A 21,527-nucleotide genomic window follows, 5' to 3' on the forward strand; every position below is an offset into this window, starting at 1 on the left:
ACTTGCGTTCCCACCAACAGTAGAAGAGGATTCCCCTTTCTCCATATCCCCTCCAACACATGTTGTTTCCTGTCTTGTTCATTTTGGCCATTCTAACTGGTGTAAGGTGGTATCTCAATGTGGTTTTAATTTGAATCTCCCTAATGGCTAGTGATGATGACCCTTTTATCATGTGTCTGATAGCCATTTGTATGTCTTCATTGGAGAAGTGTCTGTTCATATCTTCTGCCCATTTTTTGATATGATTGTCTGTTTTGTGTGTGTTGAGTTTGAGGAGTTCATTATAGATCCTGGATATCAACCTTTTGTCTATACTGTCATTTGCAAATATCTTCTCCCATTCTGTGGGTTGCCTCTTTGTTTTTTTGACTGTTTCCTTTGCTGACACATAGACCAGTGGAACAGAGTAGAGAGCCCAGATATGGACCCTCAACTCTATGGTCAATTAATTTTCGACAAAACAGGAAAAAATATGCAGTGGAAAAAAGACAGTCTCTTCAATAAACGGTGCTGGGAAAATTGGACAGCTATATGAAGAAGAATGAAACTCGACCATTCTCTTACACCGTACACAAAGATCAACTCAAAATGGATAAAAGACCTCAATGTGAGACAGGAATCCATCAGAATCCTAGAGGAGAACATAGGCAGTAATCTCTTCGATATCAGCCACAGCAACTTCTTTCAAGATATGTCTCCAAAGGCAAAGGAAACAAAAGCGAAAATAAACTTTTGGGACTTCATCAAAATCAAAAGCTTCTGCACAGCTAAATTTATTTACTGATTGATTTTTTTAAAGACTTTATTTATTTACTTGTCAGAGAGAGAGAGAACACAGGCAGGCAGAGGCATAGGGAGAAGCAGGGTCACCGAGGAGCAAGGAGCCCAATGTGGGACCCAATCCTGGGGCGCCAGGACCATGAACTGAACTGAAGAGCTGAAGACAGCTGCCCAAGGCGTCCCTGTACATTTTTTAAAAAGATACATTTTACTGTATCATTAAAAAAAAAAAAAAGAATCAGCACTAAACTAGTTCATATCATTTTCCTTACTTAAAACATTTAGATTTGATAAAGCAGATATTACCATGAAATCTATTTGCATGTGCCTACAGATGAGCACTCAACTGTATTCCTCAAATCCTGAGAACTTGTCCTGGAACACCCATAACATGATAGCTTTTCATGTAATGAGAAGTAACTTAATCAAGTAATACCAGCCCCCACCCCTCCCCCCACCCCCAAACATTGTGAAGCTAACAGCTAACTTAGCAGGGGACTCCAGCTGAGGTCCAGGTAACATTTAAATTGAAGTCTGGTAAGTATGCCGCTTACTTCATGAAATCCCAAGAAAGAATTTAGTAATCCAAACCATGAAAGCAGCAATAATGCAATACTGTTTTTCATCACAGCCTAATGACATATCTTTTCTTCAGTGATTAAAGAAAATACGCCTACGGAAAGGAGTAGTGGCTGATCACTGTGTGATCATCTTGACAGTAAAACACTGTCCTAATAGCCATCCTGGAAGCTCTTGACCCTGAAAAGGCAGTGCTAGAGAAAGAACCATGTTAACTGCTGCACTGCAGATTAGCACTGGCAGTACAAGAACTCCATTATCTTCTACTTACTCCTGTCTGTGTTTGTTTGTTTAATTCAATAGCCAACATATAGTACATCATTAGTTTTTGATTTAGTGTTCAATGATTCATTAGTTGCATATAACACCCAGTGCTCACTCATCACATCGTGTGCCCTCCTTAAGGTCCATCACCCAGTCACCCAACCCTGCCATACCTACCACCCTTTCTATAACCTTCAGTTTGTTTCCCAGAGTCAAGAGTCTCTCATGGTTTGTCTCCCTCTCTGATTTCTTCCCATTTGGTTTTCCCTCCCTTCCGCTAGGATCCTCTGCACTATTTCTTACACTCCACATAGAGTAAAATCATATGATCATTGTCTTTCCCTGACTGACTTATTTCACTGAGCATAATCCCCTCCAGTTCCATCCTTGTTGATGTAAATGGTGGGTATTCATCCTTTCTGATGGCTGAATAATATTCCATTACATATATGAACCACATCTTCTCTAACCAGTCATCTGTTGAAGGACATCTCAGCTCTTTCCACAGTTTGGCTACTGGGGACATTGCTGCTATGAACATTGGGATGCAGTGTCCCTTCTTTTCACTACATCTGTATCTTTGATGTAACTACTCAGTAGTACAATTGCTGGGTTGTAGGGTAGCTCTATTTTAAACTTCTTGAGGAACCTCCATACTGTTTTCCAGAGTGGCTCCACCAGCTTGCATTCTCACCAATAGTGTAAGAGGGTTCCCCTTTCCCTGCATCCTCACCATTTGTTGTCCCCTGTTTTGTTCATTTTAGCCATTCTAACTGGTGCAAGGTGGTATCTCATTGTGGTACTGATTTATAGTTCCCTGATGCCAAGTGATGTGGAATATTTTTTCATGTGTCTGTTGGGCATTTGGATGTCTTCTTTGAAGAAATGTCTTTAGATGTCTTCTGCCCATTTCTTGACTGGATTACTTGTTTTCTGGGTGGGGTGTTGAGTTTGATAAGTTCTTTTTAGAAAAAGGATACCAGCCCTTTATGTCATTTGCAAATATCTTCTCCCATTCTGTAGGTTGCCTTTTAGTTTTGTTGACTGTTTCCTTTGCTGTGCAGAAGCTTTTTAAAAAAATATATTTTATTTATTTATTATTTGAGAGAGAGAATGAGAGAGAGACAGCATGAGAGAGGGGGAGGGTTAGAGGGAGAAGCAGACTCCCTGCAGAGTAGGGAGCCCAATGCGAGACTCGATTCCGGGACTCCAAGATCATGACCTGAGCCGAAAGCAGTCGCTTAACCAACTGAGCCACCCAGGTGCCCCAGAAGCCTTTTATCTTGATGAGGTCCCAATAGTTCATTTTTGCTTTTGTTTCCCTTGCCTTCAGAGATGTATCTTGCAAGAAGTTGCTGCCGCCAAGGTCGAAGAGGTTACTCTCTGTGTTACCTAGGATTTTGATGGATTCCTGTCTCACACTGAGGTCTTTCATCCATTTAAAATTTATCTTTGTGTATGGTGTGAGACAATGGTCCAGTTTCATTCTTCTGCATGTGGCTGTCCAATTTTCCTAATACCATTTATTGAAGAGACTGCCTTTTTTTCCCATTGGAAATTGTTTCCTGCTTTGTCAAAGATTAGTTGATCATAGAGTCGAGGGTCCATTTCTGGGCTCTCTGATTCTGTTCCATTGAACAATGTGTTTGTTTCTGGGCCAGTACCATGCTGTCTTGATGATCACAGTTTTATAATAGAACTTGAAGTCAGGCATTGTGATGTCCCAGCTTTGGTTTTCTTTTTCAATATTCCCCTGGCTATTTGGGGTCTTTTATGGTTTCATACATATTTTAGGATTGTTTGCAGTCCCTATCAAAATACCATTGACATTTTTCACAGAGCTAGAACAAACAATTCTCTGAAGTTTTTCATCAAATATTCATACATCTCAGAAGACTAGGAAACAACCAGTGCTCCTGTACCCTGCCTTTCTGTTTCCAACGAGCAAATGTTCTAAATATCTACATTGAATATACTGTTTTATCACTTGGCTATGGGAAAAATATACCCATTTTAGTAAGTACAAATAGGTTAATCAGTATCCATCTAGAATTTGCATTGTTTAATCCTCCCAAGAAAGTGAATTATAGCAAAACTTCATTAAGCTGATGGTGCTTTATCCAAGATAATATATAATTCAAAGCAACTGCTGTTCCCTAGTTAACCAGCTGCCTGATTGCTCTTCCATAAAAATCAGATAGTGGAAAGCTAAACTCGAAGTCCATTTCTTCCATCCCCTATGCTTCATATTAAGAAGGTTTCACTACATTTTAGAAGGCAGACAAATGCCAAATATAGTCTTTCTTTCGGGTTTATTTTCAGTTGGCATTTGCACTGCCAATAGCTCAAGTTCCCTCTGTGTCCTGTTCCTTGTACAACCCTGACTGGGCAAAGACACTGCTGGACTCCTTTATATCCAGAAAACTTTTAAAGAGGTGGAACCTTGTATCAGTGAGACAGATCATTAGTCTATTCCCAGGATGATACAGAACAGGTGAGTTCCTCAATTCTCCAGAGACAAGCTTTCACAAGCATAGCTTCATTAATTTGTTTCAAGTGAATTTCCAGAGTTGTTCTATTTAGACTCATACGTAAGAACAAAGACACTTTCCAAAACCAATTCTGAGGATGTCTGGAATATCCATTAATTTGAATGACCTTTCTGCTTTTACATATGTACAAGTAATGAAGAATGATTGTAGTCTTAATGGTCAGCATGTCCCTTATACTCATAAATTAAGATAAACAGCCAGTTTGGTGAAGAGTCTCCTATTTATGGCCTATTATACCCATTTCTTCTTTCCCTCCATTCTTTTTGGATTTAAAATATCAATATACTCTCCTAAATAAAAACACAAAAACTTTTTATGTGAAATGAAAGTGGTAATATTTTCATTGTATGCTATATGCCATTCTTTAGGTTAACAAATAGAGCCATTTTCTTGGACATCAAAATGTATTAATTTAAATGTCATATCTGAGAATAATCTATGGGTGATATGATTAGACATTTACTTTCTTAATGATCTTTTCTATGGTGTCAATTTTTTGGATTTAATATGTACTACTTTTATAATCAGAAAAATACAATTAAAATACCAAAAGCAGACTAGCTGAAAAATGAATGAATGAATAAAATAAAGCAGTCTGGTTGAAAATATTCAAGCAAATTTCCCTTCCCTTCCCTTCAGCAGCCTTATACCAGATCAGCTGTACTAGATATGCAGCTCTGTTTTATAAATATAGGTTTGATTTTTTTTTTCTATTCCTCACTTTGTTCAGTCAGTGTATGCAGAAATAAAGGTTCCACACCAAAGTAAGCTAACAAAGAAATCGAAGAATCATAGGATCAAGGGTGAGATTTCTGGCTTTTTTCCTTCCTACTTTTTTTCCTCTTTACCCAAGGGAACACCAGCTATTTCTTTTAAATATTGCCAAAAGCAGCTGAGAGAGGCCACCATCCTAAATAACACCAGGTCAAAAACTTTAGTCCATTATGCTTGGGTTAAAGAGTATAAATGTTAATATGCTAGTATAATTGCATAAACCATGTCTTCTGATTTGCATTAGTGAAAAAGAAAATTCTGTTAGTCATTTTAAAACTGATTATAGTTTGATGAAAAATTACTAAGCTAATAATAGTCCATAACATTATTTCAGGACCTCTCCTGAATAACTGGAAGTTTATAAAGGCCTGAAAATGTCTGTTTCTTCTAAACATAAATCTTTTTTTCCAGATTTTTTTTTATTGACATATAATGTATTATTAGCCCCAGGGGTACAGGTCTGTGAATTGCCAGGTTTACACACCTCACAGCACTCACCATAGCACATACCTTCCCCAATGTCCATAACCCGACCCCTCTCTCTCTACTCCCCTCCCGCGGGCAACCCTCAGTTTGTTTTGTGAGATTAAGAGTCTCTTATGCTTTGTCTCCCTCCTGATCCTATCTTGCTTCATTTATTCTTTTATTCTTCCTAGCCCCCAAATCCCTGACATTGCTTCTCAACTTCCTCATCTCAGGGAGATCATATGATAATTGTCATTCTCTGACTGACTTATTTCGCTCAGCATAATACCCTCTAGTTCCAGCCACATCATCGCAACTGGCAAGATTTCATTTCTTTTGATGGCTGCATAGTATTCCATTGTGTATATATACCACCTCTTCTTTATCCATTCATCTGCTGATGGACATCTAGGTTCTTTCCATAGTTTGGCTATTGTGGACATTGCTGCTATAAACATTCGGGTGTACGTGTCCCTTCAGATCACTACATTTGTATCTTTAGGGTAAATACCCAGTAGTGCAATTGCTGGGTCACAGGGTAGCTCTATTTTCAACTTTTTTAGTAACACCCATGCTGTTTTTCAGAGTGATTGCACCAGCTTGCATTCCCTCCAACAGTGTAGTAGGGTTCCCCTTTTTCCGCATCCTCACCAGCATCTGTCATTTCCTGACTTGTGAATTTTAGCTATTCTGACTGGTGTGAAGTGGTATCTCATTGTGGTTTCGATTAAACATAAATTTTTTAAATTGATATAGCATCTCCAAATTATATTTCGTCCATTCTTTCTCTCTCATACTTTCTCTTTCATACTTTCATCAAATAAAATAAGTAATGGTTAGCCTTTTATGCAATATACAAAAGCTTAGGGTCCCATCTTACACAAGAACTAAAGTGAGTTTGTAAACTCACTAAATTCAAGTTATATTCTGAAATTTATCTTAGAAAAGAGGCTAAGCACACTACTCAAATCATAAAAAAATTAGATGACAATGAGAAATATGCTATTTTTTTCACTTGAGGGAACACTTGAGGGACTATAAAGAAACATCTAAAAATAACACCAGCAGAATTGTAAAATGTGTATGAACATTATACAATAAAAATGGTACATGTTAAAGAAACGTTTGTTATCTCCTAGTGAAGAGAGTCTCTACATCGAAGAGAAAAAAAATTTCAGAGCATATAACAATACGAGAATAGAATTAAAACCATTGTTTCCTTTAAGTTTGTTTCAAAAATAACTAGGGAAAATACAAATAATTTTATTTTTAAAAGCTATTTATTGTGAAGCTTGTAGTAGAGTTTTTAGTTATTAGGCAACTGTAGAGTTGTTAATCTCCTTGACTGAAAACAATGTTTGGCTCCATATACATGTGAAGCTTGGCATTCTAAAATATAGCCACCTAGGGGTTTATTTCGTTTTAGAAGAGAGTGTGAGAATACAATCCCTCATACTTTGCTGAAGTAAATGGACTCATCTACGATAGACCTAAAGCCACCGTTTTCTGTGTCTAGTCAAGCAAGCACACCACTAAATGCTGGTATTAAGAATGAGACGTTGCGAAGAGAAATGGACAAAGTGACCTCATTCCATAGAACTAAAAACCAGAAGAAATCACCTGGAGTCATAACAACTTTGAAGAAACACATTTTCTAAACATTTGTTTGGAGCTCCAAGTCTTCAGCATAGCGATTCTACAAGTCTGATCCAGGCATCGATGCTATAGCTAGGATATTCTAGCGACAAAAAGAACTGGAGATTGTACAATTCATGATACAAATAAGAGGAGTTTTAACCCCCCCCCAAACAAACCCCAAACAAACAAACAAACAAAAAGAATGAGATGTTGCCATTTATGTAAATTAAAACTCAACACAGTAAGTACCTTACAGCAGCAGAGTGCGGTATTTCCAAAAGAGATGACTATTCTGGTTTTTAGTGACAAAAATACAATAAAATTAGAGATATTTTTGGTCCTTCAAGCAAAATGTCCACTATCTTTACCCATTCCAAAGAGCACATTTATTCTTATATTCCAAGTCTTCAAACTTTAGATCAGACGGTCATTTTATTTTATGTTTTAAAGATTTTATTTATTTATTTGACAGACAGAAATCACAAGTAGGCAGAGAGGCAGGCAGAGAGAGAGGAGGAAACAGGCTGCTTGCAAAGCAGAGTGTCCGATGCGGGGCTCGATCTTAGGACCCCGGGATCATAACCTGAGCCGAAGGCAGAGGCCTTAACCCACTGAGTCACCCAGGCGCCCCCAGAGGGGCATTTTAAAGTTCTTTTACCATACCATTCCACTATGTAAACAAAAACAATGCTGTCTGAGAGTAACAACAACAAAAATACAATCAAACGGATCCTAAATCAATTATTTAAAAAGCTGGTTTGAAGTGCTGTAGCACTTTTGTTCCTATTTGAAATTTTCTCTTCTTCTATTAATATGGATCTCAAAATCTGTTTTCTGACTTTTCTAAGACAATTCAATAGGAGGTATATTCCATTGACTTAATGACCGTTCTTTGTTTGCTTCTCTTCATTTGCTCATCCCTTAAAAGTCTGGGTTTCCTACAGCCCACGTTTTCCATCCTTTGTGCCCTTTCCTTGATCAAACTAATCAGTAACCAACATTTCAACTATAAACTGTAAATATTTCCCCCCAAACTGTGTCTTCTTTCCTTAAGGACCAAACTCACTTACCTATCTGTCTACTCTCTTCACCCAGAGGCTCTGCAGATTTCAACAACAATGCACTGAATTTCTTCCAAAATATGCTTTTTCCTTTTCTTTTCTTTTCTTTTTTTTTAATCTCGGGGAACACTGGCCCAGCCAACTAATAAACCTCAGCCTCCATACACGACACCAAATCTTGTAAATCTACCCTTTGCACTTCAATAAAATTCTAAAGACTAAATCGGACTGTGCCATTCCTTTGCTTTAACAAACACACAAACAAAAAAAACAGAAGATAAAGTCACCTTCTTATTCTGGTATACAAGATCAGTTTACCTAGATACTCCTCTCCTGCCTCACTCTCCAAAGACATACAGAAATCATTACATTCACTTGCCAAGTATACCATTCACGCATTCAACAACTATGTGTCAGGCACCGTTCTAAGCACTGAGGAGATCACGGTGAACACGATAGAGTTTCTGCTCTAGGGGGCTTACATCCTGATGCAAGAAAACAGACAACAAACATATAACAGATGCAACGGCAGTAAATACTATGGAGCAAAAGATCTAGCTAGAAAAGCAACTCAGAGCAACACAGCAGACAGCACGTTCTATATACTACAAAAACACAGGGGTTCTTAAAAGTGCAATCATACATCCCTTAAGTTATTCAGGTTTCAATTTTAATTATAATTAAAAACCACGAGTAATACTGACATGTTTAGTCATTGAGAGGCATAACAGAACACAGCTTACTTCTAGAACAACCAATTATAATAATTTTATTTTTTGAGATTAAAGTTGATAGAGTCCAGAATGTTTTTGATTCTAGTGTTTTAGTTGGCTCTTGGATGTACCCCCAAAAAATTATTAGTAGTGCTGGTACATTTCAAATTATGTCATGAGATTAGAATCTATAAAACTTAAGTACTCATCTAGAATCGGTCTCATTGTTAATTCATTGTCTTTAACTAACTATACCAGGGTTTCAAATTTAGGGCCTACAAATTAAGAGTACATGGTAATACTAGAACATTAGAGACAGGAGCTTTTTACTAGTGATTTGAAAACAGTTGTTCAATTGTCTGAATCATTTAAGTACATAATATGTCCCAACTGTTTACAAAGAGAGGAAAGAAGTGGAGAAGTCTACATAAGGGCACTGTTTAAGACACAGGGTATTACTAAAGGCTTTGACAGTGAGCCAAAGAAATTGTGCACAGACATTAATAGGTCTGTTTCATACTCAGAAAATAACAATGATTTACCTTACCTTCTAAATACTAATAGATACTTTAAAAGACTATAAAGGAATTCGGATTTTCCTCGGGGAAACTTCACTCTTACCGTGTTATATCCAGCTCCAGTCTCGGGACAGGAATGGATGAATCAGTGGAACAGTGCATGCAAGCATGCTGGTTTGGGTTTGTTTTTTTTTTTTACTATTTTATTTATTCATTTGATAGACAGAGTTTACAAGTAGGCAGAGAAGCAGGCAGAGAGAGAGGAGGATGCAGGCTTCCCGCTGAGCAGAGAGCCCGATGCGGGGATCCTGAGATCCTGACCTGAGCCGAAGGCAGAGGCTTTAACCCACTGAGCCACCCAGGCGCCCCCAAGCATGCTGGTGTTTTATAAATATGTAAAGAAAACTAATGGACTTTTTTAGAGGCAGAAGTTAACTGTGAAATGTTTTAAACTTCCCAATAACTAAACAGAAATTAAGCTCAGTGGAAGCTGAGTCTTCCCTCAATGACAACTCTGACAAGCAGAATTCTGTCAAAGTTTTCAAGGTTTAGGGACCAATGCTACAATTCATCACTTTCTGAGGGCATAACTTTCACTTCTGCCTACGATCCCTGAATCCTCACAAACACGCGCCCTTTGGGGCACTTCTTTCTAGATCCTACATGGTGATCGGCTTCTGCTGTCCTCCAAATGGTTGGCAGAGGGCAAACGTCCACGGCCCAGCCAAAATTCTGAAGTGTGGGCCCATGGGAAATACTGGGTCAGAGGAAGGGACAGCATCGATCAGCCAGTTGGCATTACATTATGAATTCCTGTGTTGGTGAAAAAAGCATCTACCATTGCACCGTAAGGGCCAGGACTTATGTTCTATTTAAAAACTAAAACCAAAACAAAAGATGACTAAGAGGCAAACTTCATTCGCAAGGCTGAGGAGAGAAGAATTTACATACCGCATCCGTGATGTCTATTTCGTACACCCTTTGGAAAGTCCTGCGCTCAAAGAAAACAAGCTTGCCACTGCCACGTCCCCTTTGCACAGATGTCCCGGTGACTACAAGTTTGTCATCTGGACTGAAACAGCAGTCCGTCCTACAGACAAGAACAGTGCAATAGCATAAGCTACAGCAGTGAGTTAAATAAAACATAAACACCACCACTGTAATCTTATTGAGGGCTCAACGTAAGTCAAGCATGTATATTAGTTCACTTAATCTTCACAATAATCCTATGAGGTAGATATTACTATCCCCATTTTACTGATGAGGAAATTGAGGCAGAGAGAGATTAAAGAAACCTTGCCCAAGATCACAAAAGTGGCGCAGCTGGGATGTGAACTCAGGCAGTCTGATTCCAGAATCTGTGCTTTTTAAACTTCTACACACCCTATTTTTTAATGTAAAGTTAAAGTGTGGGAAAAAGTCAAGACAGACCTTGACGGTGATATAGACAAATAGACATGGTATGACTAATGTCTAAGAAGTGATAATTTTGTCCAGTTTTGGAATTATTTTTTACCACCACTAGCCACCATCCCCAAATAATTTGAGTTTTGTCAAGTCAAGGACCATGAAATGAGGAGCAGGTTGAACTGCTGGAACCTAATTGATGGCTATGATTCAAGAGCCCTTGTTATTAGAGATCTGGCCACCTGATTGTGAATAATCTAAGACATGATCCAAAGAAGTTATGTAGTTAGTATAGCTTGCAGCAGGCATAATAGCTCAAAAAATTCTCATCAGCTATAAATTCATGTTTGTTTGTCCATCTGTTCGTTTTAACAGATAACTGCCATGGGCAACGGACCGCGCTAGAATTAATGCTCTGCTATGACACAGTTTCCTCCGTTTGACGCTTCCATCCCCTTCACGCTCTCCCTATTGGTCATTATTTAACACAGATGTAAGATTTTATTTCTAAAAAAAATAGAAAGTTTTATTTAGGCACCAATTGTAGGACTTAAAAGTTCAAATCCCATCTCAGTTGCCTTAGAAAAACCTTTAAGTGCTTCCATTGTCAACTTAACAGAATGGAGGTAATGGTGTTCAGCTACCTAGAGCAAGGTACTCTGACCAAGCGAAGTATACTGAATTACCGACGGGGATCATGGTAAGAAAAAATTGAGAGAATGACACGTAATAATGTTCAGGAACTATGGAAGATTGCTTTGATGGAATGGGGCTCAAATTTTAAAAGACAACAAATATGTAGGCCTACCTTCTCATTTACAAATATTAAGAGAACAATTCAATCTCTTAAAATATTTTTACTATCCCAAGAATACACACAGAGAGACACATGAATGTATATCACTTCAAAAAAGTTTTATGGCCTGAAGAATGTGCAAATGAAAGGGAAAAACAAAATGCATCTTTCAAAAAACAGATTTCAAATACTCTTCTTGTCCCTTTTTAAGACATAGGACATGAATTAAAGTGACAAATTTTTTTCTCTATTCTCTTATGTTTATAGTTATTTAAAATATGCTACTTACATTGGGAACATGGTAGGAAGACCCGAGGCTGAAAAAAGTGGCTTATTAAATTGTCGGATGTCCCATAATTTCAATGTATCATCACCTGATAGAGGAATGAAACAGAAAAAAAAGCGAATTATGCAAAGAAATTTGTTCTAAGTTTAGACTTTGCTAAACTTAGTGTATAACTACAGGAAGGAAAGGGAAAGAAAGGTGCACATAAGTGCATTTTACTGTTTTAACTGGGGAGTTTGAAAGTAGTGGATGTGAGAACAGTAGAAAGATTTATGATAATGAACTGGCCTCCGAGAAATAAATTTTCAAACTGATGCAGCATCTGTAGGCTAGAAGAGCCTTGGAGACTCGGCTCTAAGGAGTGATTTTACAGCAGCTGGCACTTCCCCTATGGTCTAGTTGAACATAACCTGACTTCTTAAGAAGATATTAATTTAACAACCATCAGGACTGAAAACAGTTCGGTTCACAATAGATTCCTTCTCCCACTGGGGTGTAGATGAAGCTATCCATTAACATGAATGAGAGTGAGCCCCGGGATTCCCTTCCCTCCAGTATGACTCCACCGTGGCTATCATTCTTCGCTTTGCCGGGGAGTACAGCTTTTCCAAAAGCTCTTTAAAGTGTAATGAATATTCTTCTAAGAATCACTTTTTTTATATTTCTGAAGGGCTACTAACTAATATTCCTGGCCATAATGAAAGCCAAACCTCATATAAGTAATGTCTTTGCTGTTCTTTTCTCCCCCATGTCCACAGCTGAGACCTGCCTCAACCCCTTGGGTCCAATAAAGAATCAGTATCAGGTGCAAGTGAGGTGAGTGGAAATTTCAATAAAAATCTCCATTCTCTCCCAAGTGACCCTCCCTCTGAAACCCAACTTTTGGCAGGTGCACTAATCCACAACTGGCCGGACTGGGGACCTGCTTAAAATGGAAGGACTTTGTAAGACTCGCCTTTTTTTTTTTCTTTTGGTCTTAAAAAAAGATTACATATCCTCGTAATTCTCAAATAATAAGAAAACATTAATCTGCATTAAACAGTTTAGCTAACCTGACAGGTTCTGGGGCTAGCTAGAATACCTTGCAACACCTGGGGACTCTGCTGACTAGAATTCCATCTGCCAAATTCTATACATCCAGGAAGAAAAATGATAGAATAGAGCATACATGTTGTGTTGGCGACGTGTTACCCAACAGCTATTACAGGATGGAAGGGGAAGGCAAGAATTATCACCAAAATGGCTTTGACTGAAATGAGGTTAGTCCTATACTTCTAGTAATTATCAACTGGTTTGGGGATGGCCTGTTTTAGAATCCTCTGAGGGAATTTTCAAACTATGCTTCCCTCTTATTCTTCTCTCGTCCCCCCACTCCACGTTGGAGATTTGGGTACACCATTCTAAAGCTGTAAGGGTAACTGTGAAAAAAATTTTTTTTCTTAAAGATTTTATTTATTTATTTATTTGAGAGACAGAGATCACAAGTAGGCAGAGAGGCAGGCAGAGAGAGAGAAGGAAGCAGGCTCCCTGCTGAGCAGAGAGCCCAATTTGGGGCTCGATCCCAGGACCCTGGGATCATGACCTGAGCCGAACGCAGAGTCTTTAACCCACTGAGCCACCCAGGCGCCCCAATGTGAGAATTTTTAAGTGAAACGTTTATCATTTGAAAAACTTCCTCAGAAGATTCAGGTATACACTCGAGGTAAGAACCATTATTTGTAAGTAAAGAGTATATACAGTCTTAATTAAGAGTCCTCTCAGGACTCAAATAGGTTAGAACTGATGGACCAAAATACACACTTTATACAGACTCCCCCCTTTTTCCATACAGATCATAAATAGAAAATACATGTGCTTTGATGTTTTACAATTACGTAAGTGATGATAGTTTGGATATAACAGACAAGGCTTCCTCAGAAGAAAGAGAAACTGATGCAGTTCCCAAGGTACACAGACATGGAATGGCTGAACTGAACAAGAGCCGGGCCAAATCTCTCCATCTCTTCCTCACTCCCACTACCCTCTACACCAGAGCACATTCTCTCAGGAAAGGAACTCTTCTATGATGTTCACAGTTTAGACCCAGCACCTAACACAATGCTTGCTCAGAGTAGTTGCTCAACATAGAGCAGTTGAGTGAGTGAATGACTGACCAAATGTAGCGTTGCTAGATTAACATGGCCTACAGAATAAAGACTAAATCCTTTATGTGATATTTAAAGCCATCTGTAATGGCTCCTACTCCACTGTTTCTTTTCCCTCCCCACAAACGGGCCTACAGGAAGATTCTCAGTCACATCTCACACTTCCTATAATGGGAATATGAAAAATATGAATAAAAATTCAAATGAATGTATCATTTTTTAAATAAAAAATATGATTGTAGGGTTGCCTGGCTGGCTCAGTCAGCTCATAAGCTGCCCTTTCTATTCTCTTGTATCAACACTTGGTTCATTGATGTGAGAAAGATTCAGCGAGAAAAAACCCACATTCAACCATATGAATGTGGTTAAATAGAGAACTATGAAGTTATTTAAAAACTAACATTGGGGGCGCCTGGGTGGCTCAGTGGGTTAAGCTGCTGCCTTCGGCTCAGGTCATAATCTCAGAGTCCTGGGATCGAGCCCCACATCGGGCTCTCTGCTCAGCGGGGAGCCTGCTTCCTCCCCTCTCTCTGCCTGCCTCTCTGCCTGCTTGTAATCTCTGTCTGTCACATAAATAAATAAAATCTTTAAAAAAAAAAAAAAACTAACATTGAAGTACACAATTTTTTTTAACTGAATTGAGGTAGTGTTCAAACTGGAAAAAAAAAAAACATGGTGAGCCAAGAGAAGACTCTAAATTATAAAACAATATAGGAAGAATATTGAACATCATCTATAAAATTCCGTTAAGTTAGAGGCAAAGGTCATCCTTGGAGGCTCAAACTCTGATGGAACTTGAAGCTAAAAAAAATTTAGGCAAAAAGTATATATTTTCTAAATTTTATTTGATATCTTTTAAGAAAACAATATTGCCAAGTTAGAAATGCATTTTAATGGAAAAAAAAAAGACTGGCAAAAGTACATTAACAAAAGGACAGAGAGCTTTACTGTTAGGATATTAAAGTAACATCTGTTAATTATGATCATTTTTAAACAAAGACACACATCCAAAAGAAAGTTTTTAACCTACCTCCACGAGAGGCAAGGACATTACCATCATAGGAAAAAGTCACACAAGAAGTGTCTGTGCCCGGGTCATGAGCCTGTTTATAGTGGAATTTGGGATGAACCTGTTTGAAAAACAAGCAAAGTGTTAATATCTCATCGGAATTCAAATGAGAATTTGAAGGCAGGAGTATTTTACCTTATCATCTAGAAAACGATATAATATGAATTTTACTTGAATATAGTTTTCTTTATTCTGGAAAATAATTCAAAAGGTTTCTTAAAACATCCATTTGCTTTAAAAATAAAAAAGAGATTAAGTCCCATTTTTTCAGACTGTCTTAGCAAGTTCTGAGCAACACAAGATTGGCACAGTATTTAGTTCTCAGAGCATAAAGTCATTGGGACCATTTCCTATGGTAAATACGAATCAAATAAAATTGAAAAATTTGGATAAAAATTACAAATGAACGTATCATTTTTTAAATAAAAAATATCATTGTAGGGTTGCCTGGGTGGCTCAGTCAGTAAAGCATGGGACTCACGATCTCAGCATTGTGAGTTCAAGCCTCATTGTGCTCCTAGTATATGCCAGACACCGTGCATGTGATTGTAGGTCCTGAACTCTCTTTAACGTGCCTGTAGGATTATGTTGCTGTGGAGCGGAAGAGGGGGAGAGCCAACCCTGATACAATGCTAATCGTACCCTACGCACTGTACCCTTTACTGTCTCATCTACTCAATTCTCTCAATCACTCTACAAGTTAGGATCTACTGTTATCATCTGTGTTTTACAGATTAGGAAACAGAACCACAAAGACTTACGTACCTGAGGTAAGGTCACATAGCTCGTAAGTGGTACAGCTCAGTGTTTGAACCAAAAGGCCACTCTTGCACTCTACAGGATACTACTTCTCTAGTCATGTATGTTAGTAGTCTTTTTACTTGCAGTGTTGCTTCTTCATAGTTAATGACTTATACAGGTAACTCTACTAAACTAATCTTGTCACTCTGTTATGATTCAGTAACCAGCGCAGGCAAAAACTAGGGAGTTGATTACCTCAGCTCCACCAGGCTGGGTAATTCCAGTGACTGGACAAGGGACACGGCTGGTGACACAGCATGGAGGTCTCTCCTGGGAGCCACAGGGATAGGAATACAAGTGACTCCATCTCTTTCAGTCTTACATCAACCCTAACAAGATGAGTCACAAAATGGAGCTCATGTCTGTTAGCTTCACATCAATACCCCCGACCCCCTGTCTGTGCGCTTCTACCTAAAAGCTTCCAATAATGAGGAGCACCTCATTATCTCACAAAAGCAGGCTGGGTTTTGTTTTCATTTTTGTTTTTAATAATTTGTATATCTTGAGTTTAATTTGTCCTCTCTCTTCCTCTGATACTTAGAAATTTGTATTAAACATGTTGCTCATGTTTCCACCTTTCACAGATACAAATAATTTACTGATTCAACTTCTCCTTTAATTGGGCATCAACTATATGACAGACACCAGGTTAAACAGGGAAACACAAATGTGCCAAGAAAAACACAGCTTTTCTCCTCAGAGAGTTGACAGTCCCCTGAAGGAATACGGGTAAGCGTAAGTGACAAATGGTACGATGGGGACATGAGGAGTAATAAGTGAGCACTGAAGAGAGATGCCTAATCCAAACCTGAGAACAGGGGGAGGGGGGCAGAAAGAAATCCTGAGACCCAGTGGATGAAAGCACGAGTTAGCAGATGACCGAGGAGGACGCAGAGGTTAACAATGAATATTCCAGTCACAGGGTACTGTGTTGTAGTAGGAAGAATTCCGACCCCCATGACCTCCATTTCCTGGTGTCATGTCACTCTACATGGCAAAGGGGATGCTGCAGGTATAACTAAGGTTACTAACTAGTTAACCTTCAAAGAAGGAGATCATCCTGGATTACCCAGGTGGGGCAGAAGTAGTCACATGAGACGGGGAAAGCAGAACTTTCTCCTGGCTGAGGACAGAAGAAAAAGCTGCAGAGACATGACAGAGGGTAAATAAGAGACTGGAAGTGTTGGACATGCCACTGTTGACTCTAAAGATGTGTCGGGGACATGGGGATCTGAATGCTGCCAGTTACCAGTGCATCTGAATGAGAACCCTGAGCCCCTGAGGAGAGCCACCGCCTTGGCCAACAGTTTGATTTTAGCTTGATGAGACCCTAAGAAGAGAACTCACCACACCATGCCAGACATCTTACCTACAGAAACTGTGAAATAATAAATTGGGTGATTATTTTTTTTTAAGGCACTAAATAGTGTAATTGGTTAAGAAGCAATGGAAAGCTAAAGCGCGTAAAGGTAAAAGAGCTAGCTGTGGTCGAAGAACTAAAAGAAGCGAACCACGAACCACAAACCACAGCTGGAGGGAAAGGAGAGGCGGGGGGATGGTGCGAGCAGGGCCTTGATCCCAGTGAGCTTTACAGGCCATGTTAAGGGCTTGGATTTTATCCTGAAGGCAAAAGGGCGCTCCTTAATGGTGATTACTCAGAGGAGAACGTGACTAGGTTTGCTTATTTTAAAAAGATCATTCTGGGCACATGCGGAGGATACTCTGGGAGTATTTTGATCCTCAGAGAAATGAAACTCTGCTACCAAACTCAATTAGGAAAATCTGCCACTTGGTCACGTTTTATCAAGTTATCAACTACTAAATTCTAAATAGAACTTCTGGGGGCGCCTGGGTGACTCAGTTAAGCGTCTGCCTTCAGCTGAGGTCATGATCCCAGGGTCCTGGGATCAAGCCCCGCACTGGGCTCCCTGCTCAGCGGGAAGCCTGCTCCTCCCTCTCCCACTCCCCCTGCTTGTGTTCCTTCTCTCGCTGTGTCTCTCTCTGTCCAATAAATAAATAAAATCTTAAAAAATTAAAAAAAATAGAACTTCTGAAAGATATCGTATTGGTAGCAGCTTACCAAAAAGTCTGTACTAACATTTGGCCTCTCAGTGAAATTAATTTAGTTTTTTGTTTATTTGTTTCAAATGTTTTGTTTATTTTTAATGCTCATTAATATATATACACATCCACATAGAAGGAAAACCAGTCATTTCAGGACCGGTAAGGCAGTGCAGGATAGTAAAACTGGGCCAGGACCAGGAGACAGAAAATCTAGACTTCATTCAATAAAAACTAGCAGTGAGGCTGGGGACAAATTAGTCTCTCCAGATCACTAGTCTGCCTGCTGTAAAATAAATGGATTGCACCAGATGACTTCTAGGGTCACTGGCAGCTCTGTGATTCTTAAGGAAAAAACAAAAATGAGTATATATAATATTTTATACTTCAACAAACTGATAAGTATGTATTTTTTATTATTAATAGGACAAAACAGATTTTGAATGCCAACATTTGAACACATAAATATACACATATACATAGACGTGTGTATATAAACATATAGCAGTAAAGTGGGATAAAGAACCTTAAAAGGTATAGAATCCAAAGGAACCATATCATATAAACTTCAGCGTGAGCCCCACGGCAAGCAGGTTTCTCCCTGTGATTGTCTAATTCTCATCCTTGTTGCTCAGAGAAGGGTGAGATGAGGCTGCGAATCCGTTCCCTAGATGGGTCTTGCTTCCACTTTTCACTGCCCTGAGAGGGGCCCTAGGGTTTAAAGGCATACAGCCACCTGGTACTCAAGCAAAGAGAAAGCACTGTTTCAGAACTTAAGATTCTACTGGATCTAACCGGCGAGATGGAACTGTAATACAGGAACTGACGGGAATAAGGGATTGTGACAACAGGTCATTTTGCCTTAATCTAGTAAGAAAGAACTTAACCAAATATTCATCTGCCCCACTTTTATGTCTCCTCTTTTAGGTACTACTTTATTTAAAGGGTCACTATATTAGAGGGTGGGTGTTTTGAAATTTTTATAATTCACTATTTATAGGGCAAAATGTGTGAATATACACCACAAAACAACTCCCCCCCTTCATCTTTCTGACTCCCGTGGTTCCTGCTGCCATAGTAATTCACATGTCAGTGCAACAGTCTTTTAGAGCAACAAACGGCCGCATATTAAAAATTAAGATTTCAAGAGAGATTGCACACAAAATAATCTAAGTCATTTCCTCTTTTAAAAGGACCTAATAAAATTAAAAAAGCAAAATGTCCTCACTTCCGATTAACAGTTCACAGATTTCATGTCGAAAGTGCTCTCCAATTATTAACTTCACTTTAACCAATAAAAAAAGTTTATTCTAATGAAATAAAATGAGAGCCAGAGGTGATCTTAAACTTGCATAAAATAGATGACAAACACACTTGTGCTCTGGAAACAGCGTCAACCTGACTAAAAACGCTTCTGGCATAACTTGAGAAATCTAAAACCACGACTTCTCCTTTAACTGATTTTATGATCATCCCAAGCAAAGAACATTGTTCTTCAGGGAAGCTGAGATTATTAACTCCATTATATAGGTTTCCTATTCTTAGGAGGGCCTTCGGTTATGATTTGGAGAGTATCAAGTCTCAGATTCATAGTGATGGAAAACACAAGCACAAATGCTGGCGTTTTAAGGGCCCTCTCCTGAGATCGTACCATACAAACTCCAATTGGTAAAACTGTCCCTCGATCCTTTCTTAGCAGAAGGCCAGGAGCCTCTGGCAGCACAGAACACGTTACCTCACAAGCAAGATCAGTCCATTTCTGGGTGGCTCTAACTGGGAACACTTTTTTAAAACTGGGTCCAAGACTCCTTCCTAGAAGTCCAATATCTACGTATGATTCCTGGTCCCGTCTTCCATGGCTGTGCTGACTAATTCCAGCTTTTCTTCTCCAAAACCGTCTGCCAAATTCTCATAGAAAAATATGACATCTTCCACAAAGTCTTAGATATACCATTCCCCAAATCCTAAACATAATCCAAACATTCTGAGTTGTAACCGATGGTCAGTGATTTCACACCCCCGGGCTGCCTAGATCCCAGGATCTTCATTGTTCTAGTGTGTGTCAATCAATGCAAGAGGAATGACAGCCCTCAAAATGATCAAAATATGTTTTGTAACTAATAGAGACAGTGGAATAAACTTTTTTTTTTTTTTTTTGGAATAAACTATTTTAAATGAGGGGATTTAAATGAATTGCTGGGCTGAAAATAGAGGAAAATTTAACGGAAAGAATACTGGTCCTACAGCCAAGCTGATTTCACCTAAATTTTCAGTCTGTTACATTTTAGTTTGACCCTGGCCAAACTGCTTAATCTTTCTGTTTCTCAGTTTGTTAATTTTTAAAATAACATACTGTACACATCTTCCCACCCCTCCCCTTCTCCTCAACTCCCAAAGACACGGAGTTACGTTTGACTTTCTAATCCCTGCCTTAGGTCAATACCACACATTCATTAACTCTGCAGTAGGTACCTCTTTTCAGAAAGTTGCGGGCACGCAACTGTGCTACCAGAATACAAATCCCAAGAGCAAGATGAAGCAAATGCAGGGCTCCCTAACTGAGGAAGGGTACTAACATTTGACTGTCCTCTCAAATCTGTTTCTAGGACCCCGTCAATAGATTAAAAAATTTCTTTCTCCTTGGGAACCTAGTTTCAATAACCAAGCAACTCTACATTTGCAATCACACGTTAGAGTTACCTATTACACCAGGATAAAAATACGCCAGGATTTTTTTAAATGGCAAGAGTAAGAACAGAATAAATACTGGTCTAGACTGAACATAATTCACTCCTGTCTCTCTGATTCTGTAGTAAGGAGAATGAAGAGAATATGTACAAAACAACAGAAACTGTCATATGAACATGATTTACCATTCCCTACTGCCACGAAGCCTTCATTTTAGTGAGGAGAAAGGGACAGTAATGCCTCTCCAACTGATGCTGTGGAATTCAGATTAATACAGTGTGTGAAAATATGACATCATGATAAAAAGCACAGATGATGCAGCCAGACTGATGAGTTCAAATCCAGGCTTCACCACTTACCATCTGAACGATCTTGGGTGAACTAATTTCCCTATGCCCCACTCTGCCATCTATTAAATGAGAATAATAATAATATCCACGTCAGCTATTGGGAAAATTTGATGAATTGATGCAAGCATGGCACAAGTCTTTGCAATACAACTTTGCTGTTCTTTTCATCAAGATGTGCTGTTTTCTTCTCAAACCCTGGGTTCTGGGTATGGACATGTGACTTGCTTGGGCATACAGGTCATGCAGCCATGAAAATGTGCCTGTCACATCTCCCAGGGTAAAAACCGTAACTGACTGCCATGCCCCCTGCCTCTGTAACTCGGCCAGGCTTTCCAAGGACCGCTCCCAGCCAATCTGCATGAAACTTTCTTGACACTGTGCTACAGTCTAAGAGTTTTTCTGCACAGCCCTCTTTTTTCTTTTCTTTTACTATAACAGTTTTATTGAGATATAATTCACATACCATGGAATTTGTCTACCTAAAGTATGCAGTTCACCGATTTTAGTATTTCCAGAGAGTTGGCCAGCCATAATTTTAGTATGTTCCATCACCCCCAGAAAAAAACCCTATTCACATTGGC

At 39.0% G+C, this 21,527-nt stretch overlaps 1 protein-coding gene across 1 annotated transcript in view; it reads right to left on the reverse strand.

The window, feature by feature from the left end:
• Positions 1 to 21,527, reverse strand: part of WDR70 (WD repeat domain 70) — a 307,839-nt gene that overhangs the window by 40,799 nt on the left and 245,513 nt on the right. Inside the window, exons 11-13 of the mRNA XM_044232523.1 lie at positions 15,008 to 15,107; positions 11,837 to 11,921; positions 10,296 to 10,434 (exon numbers count right to left, since the gene is read on the reverse strand). Of these exons, the coding sequence (XP_044088458.1) occupies positions 10,296 to 10,434; positions 11,837 to 11,921; positions 15,008 to 15,107 (324 nt within the window). The remainder of the gene's footprint in view (positions 1 to 10,295; positions 10,435 to 11,836; positions 11,922 to 15,007; positions 15,108 to 21,527) is intronic.

Source organism: Neovison vison, chromosome 1 (genome assembly GCF_020171115.1).
Source record: "Neovison vison isolate M4711 chromosome 1, ASM_NN_V1, whole genome shotgun sequence".
NCBI classification, from domain to species: Eukaryota; Metazoa; Chordata; class Mammalia; order Carnivora; family Mustelidae; genus Neogale; species Neogale vison.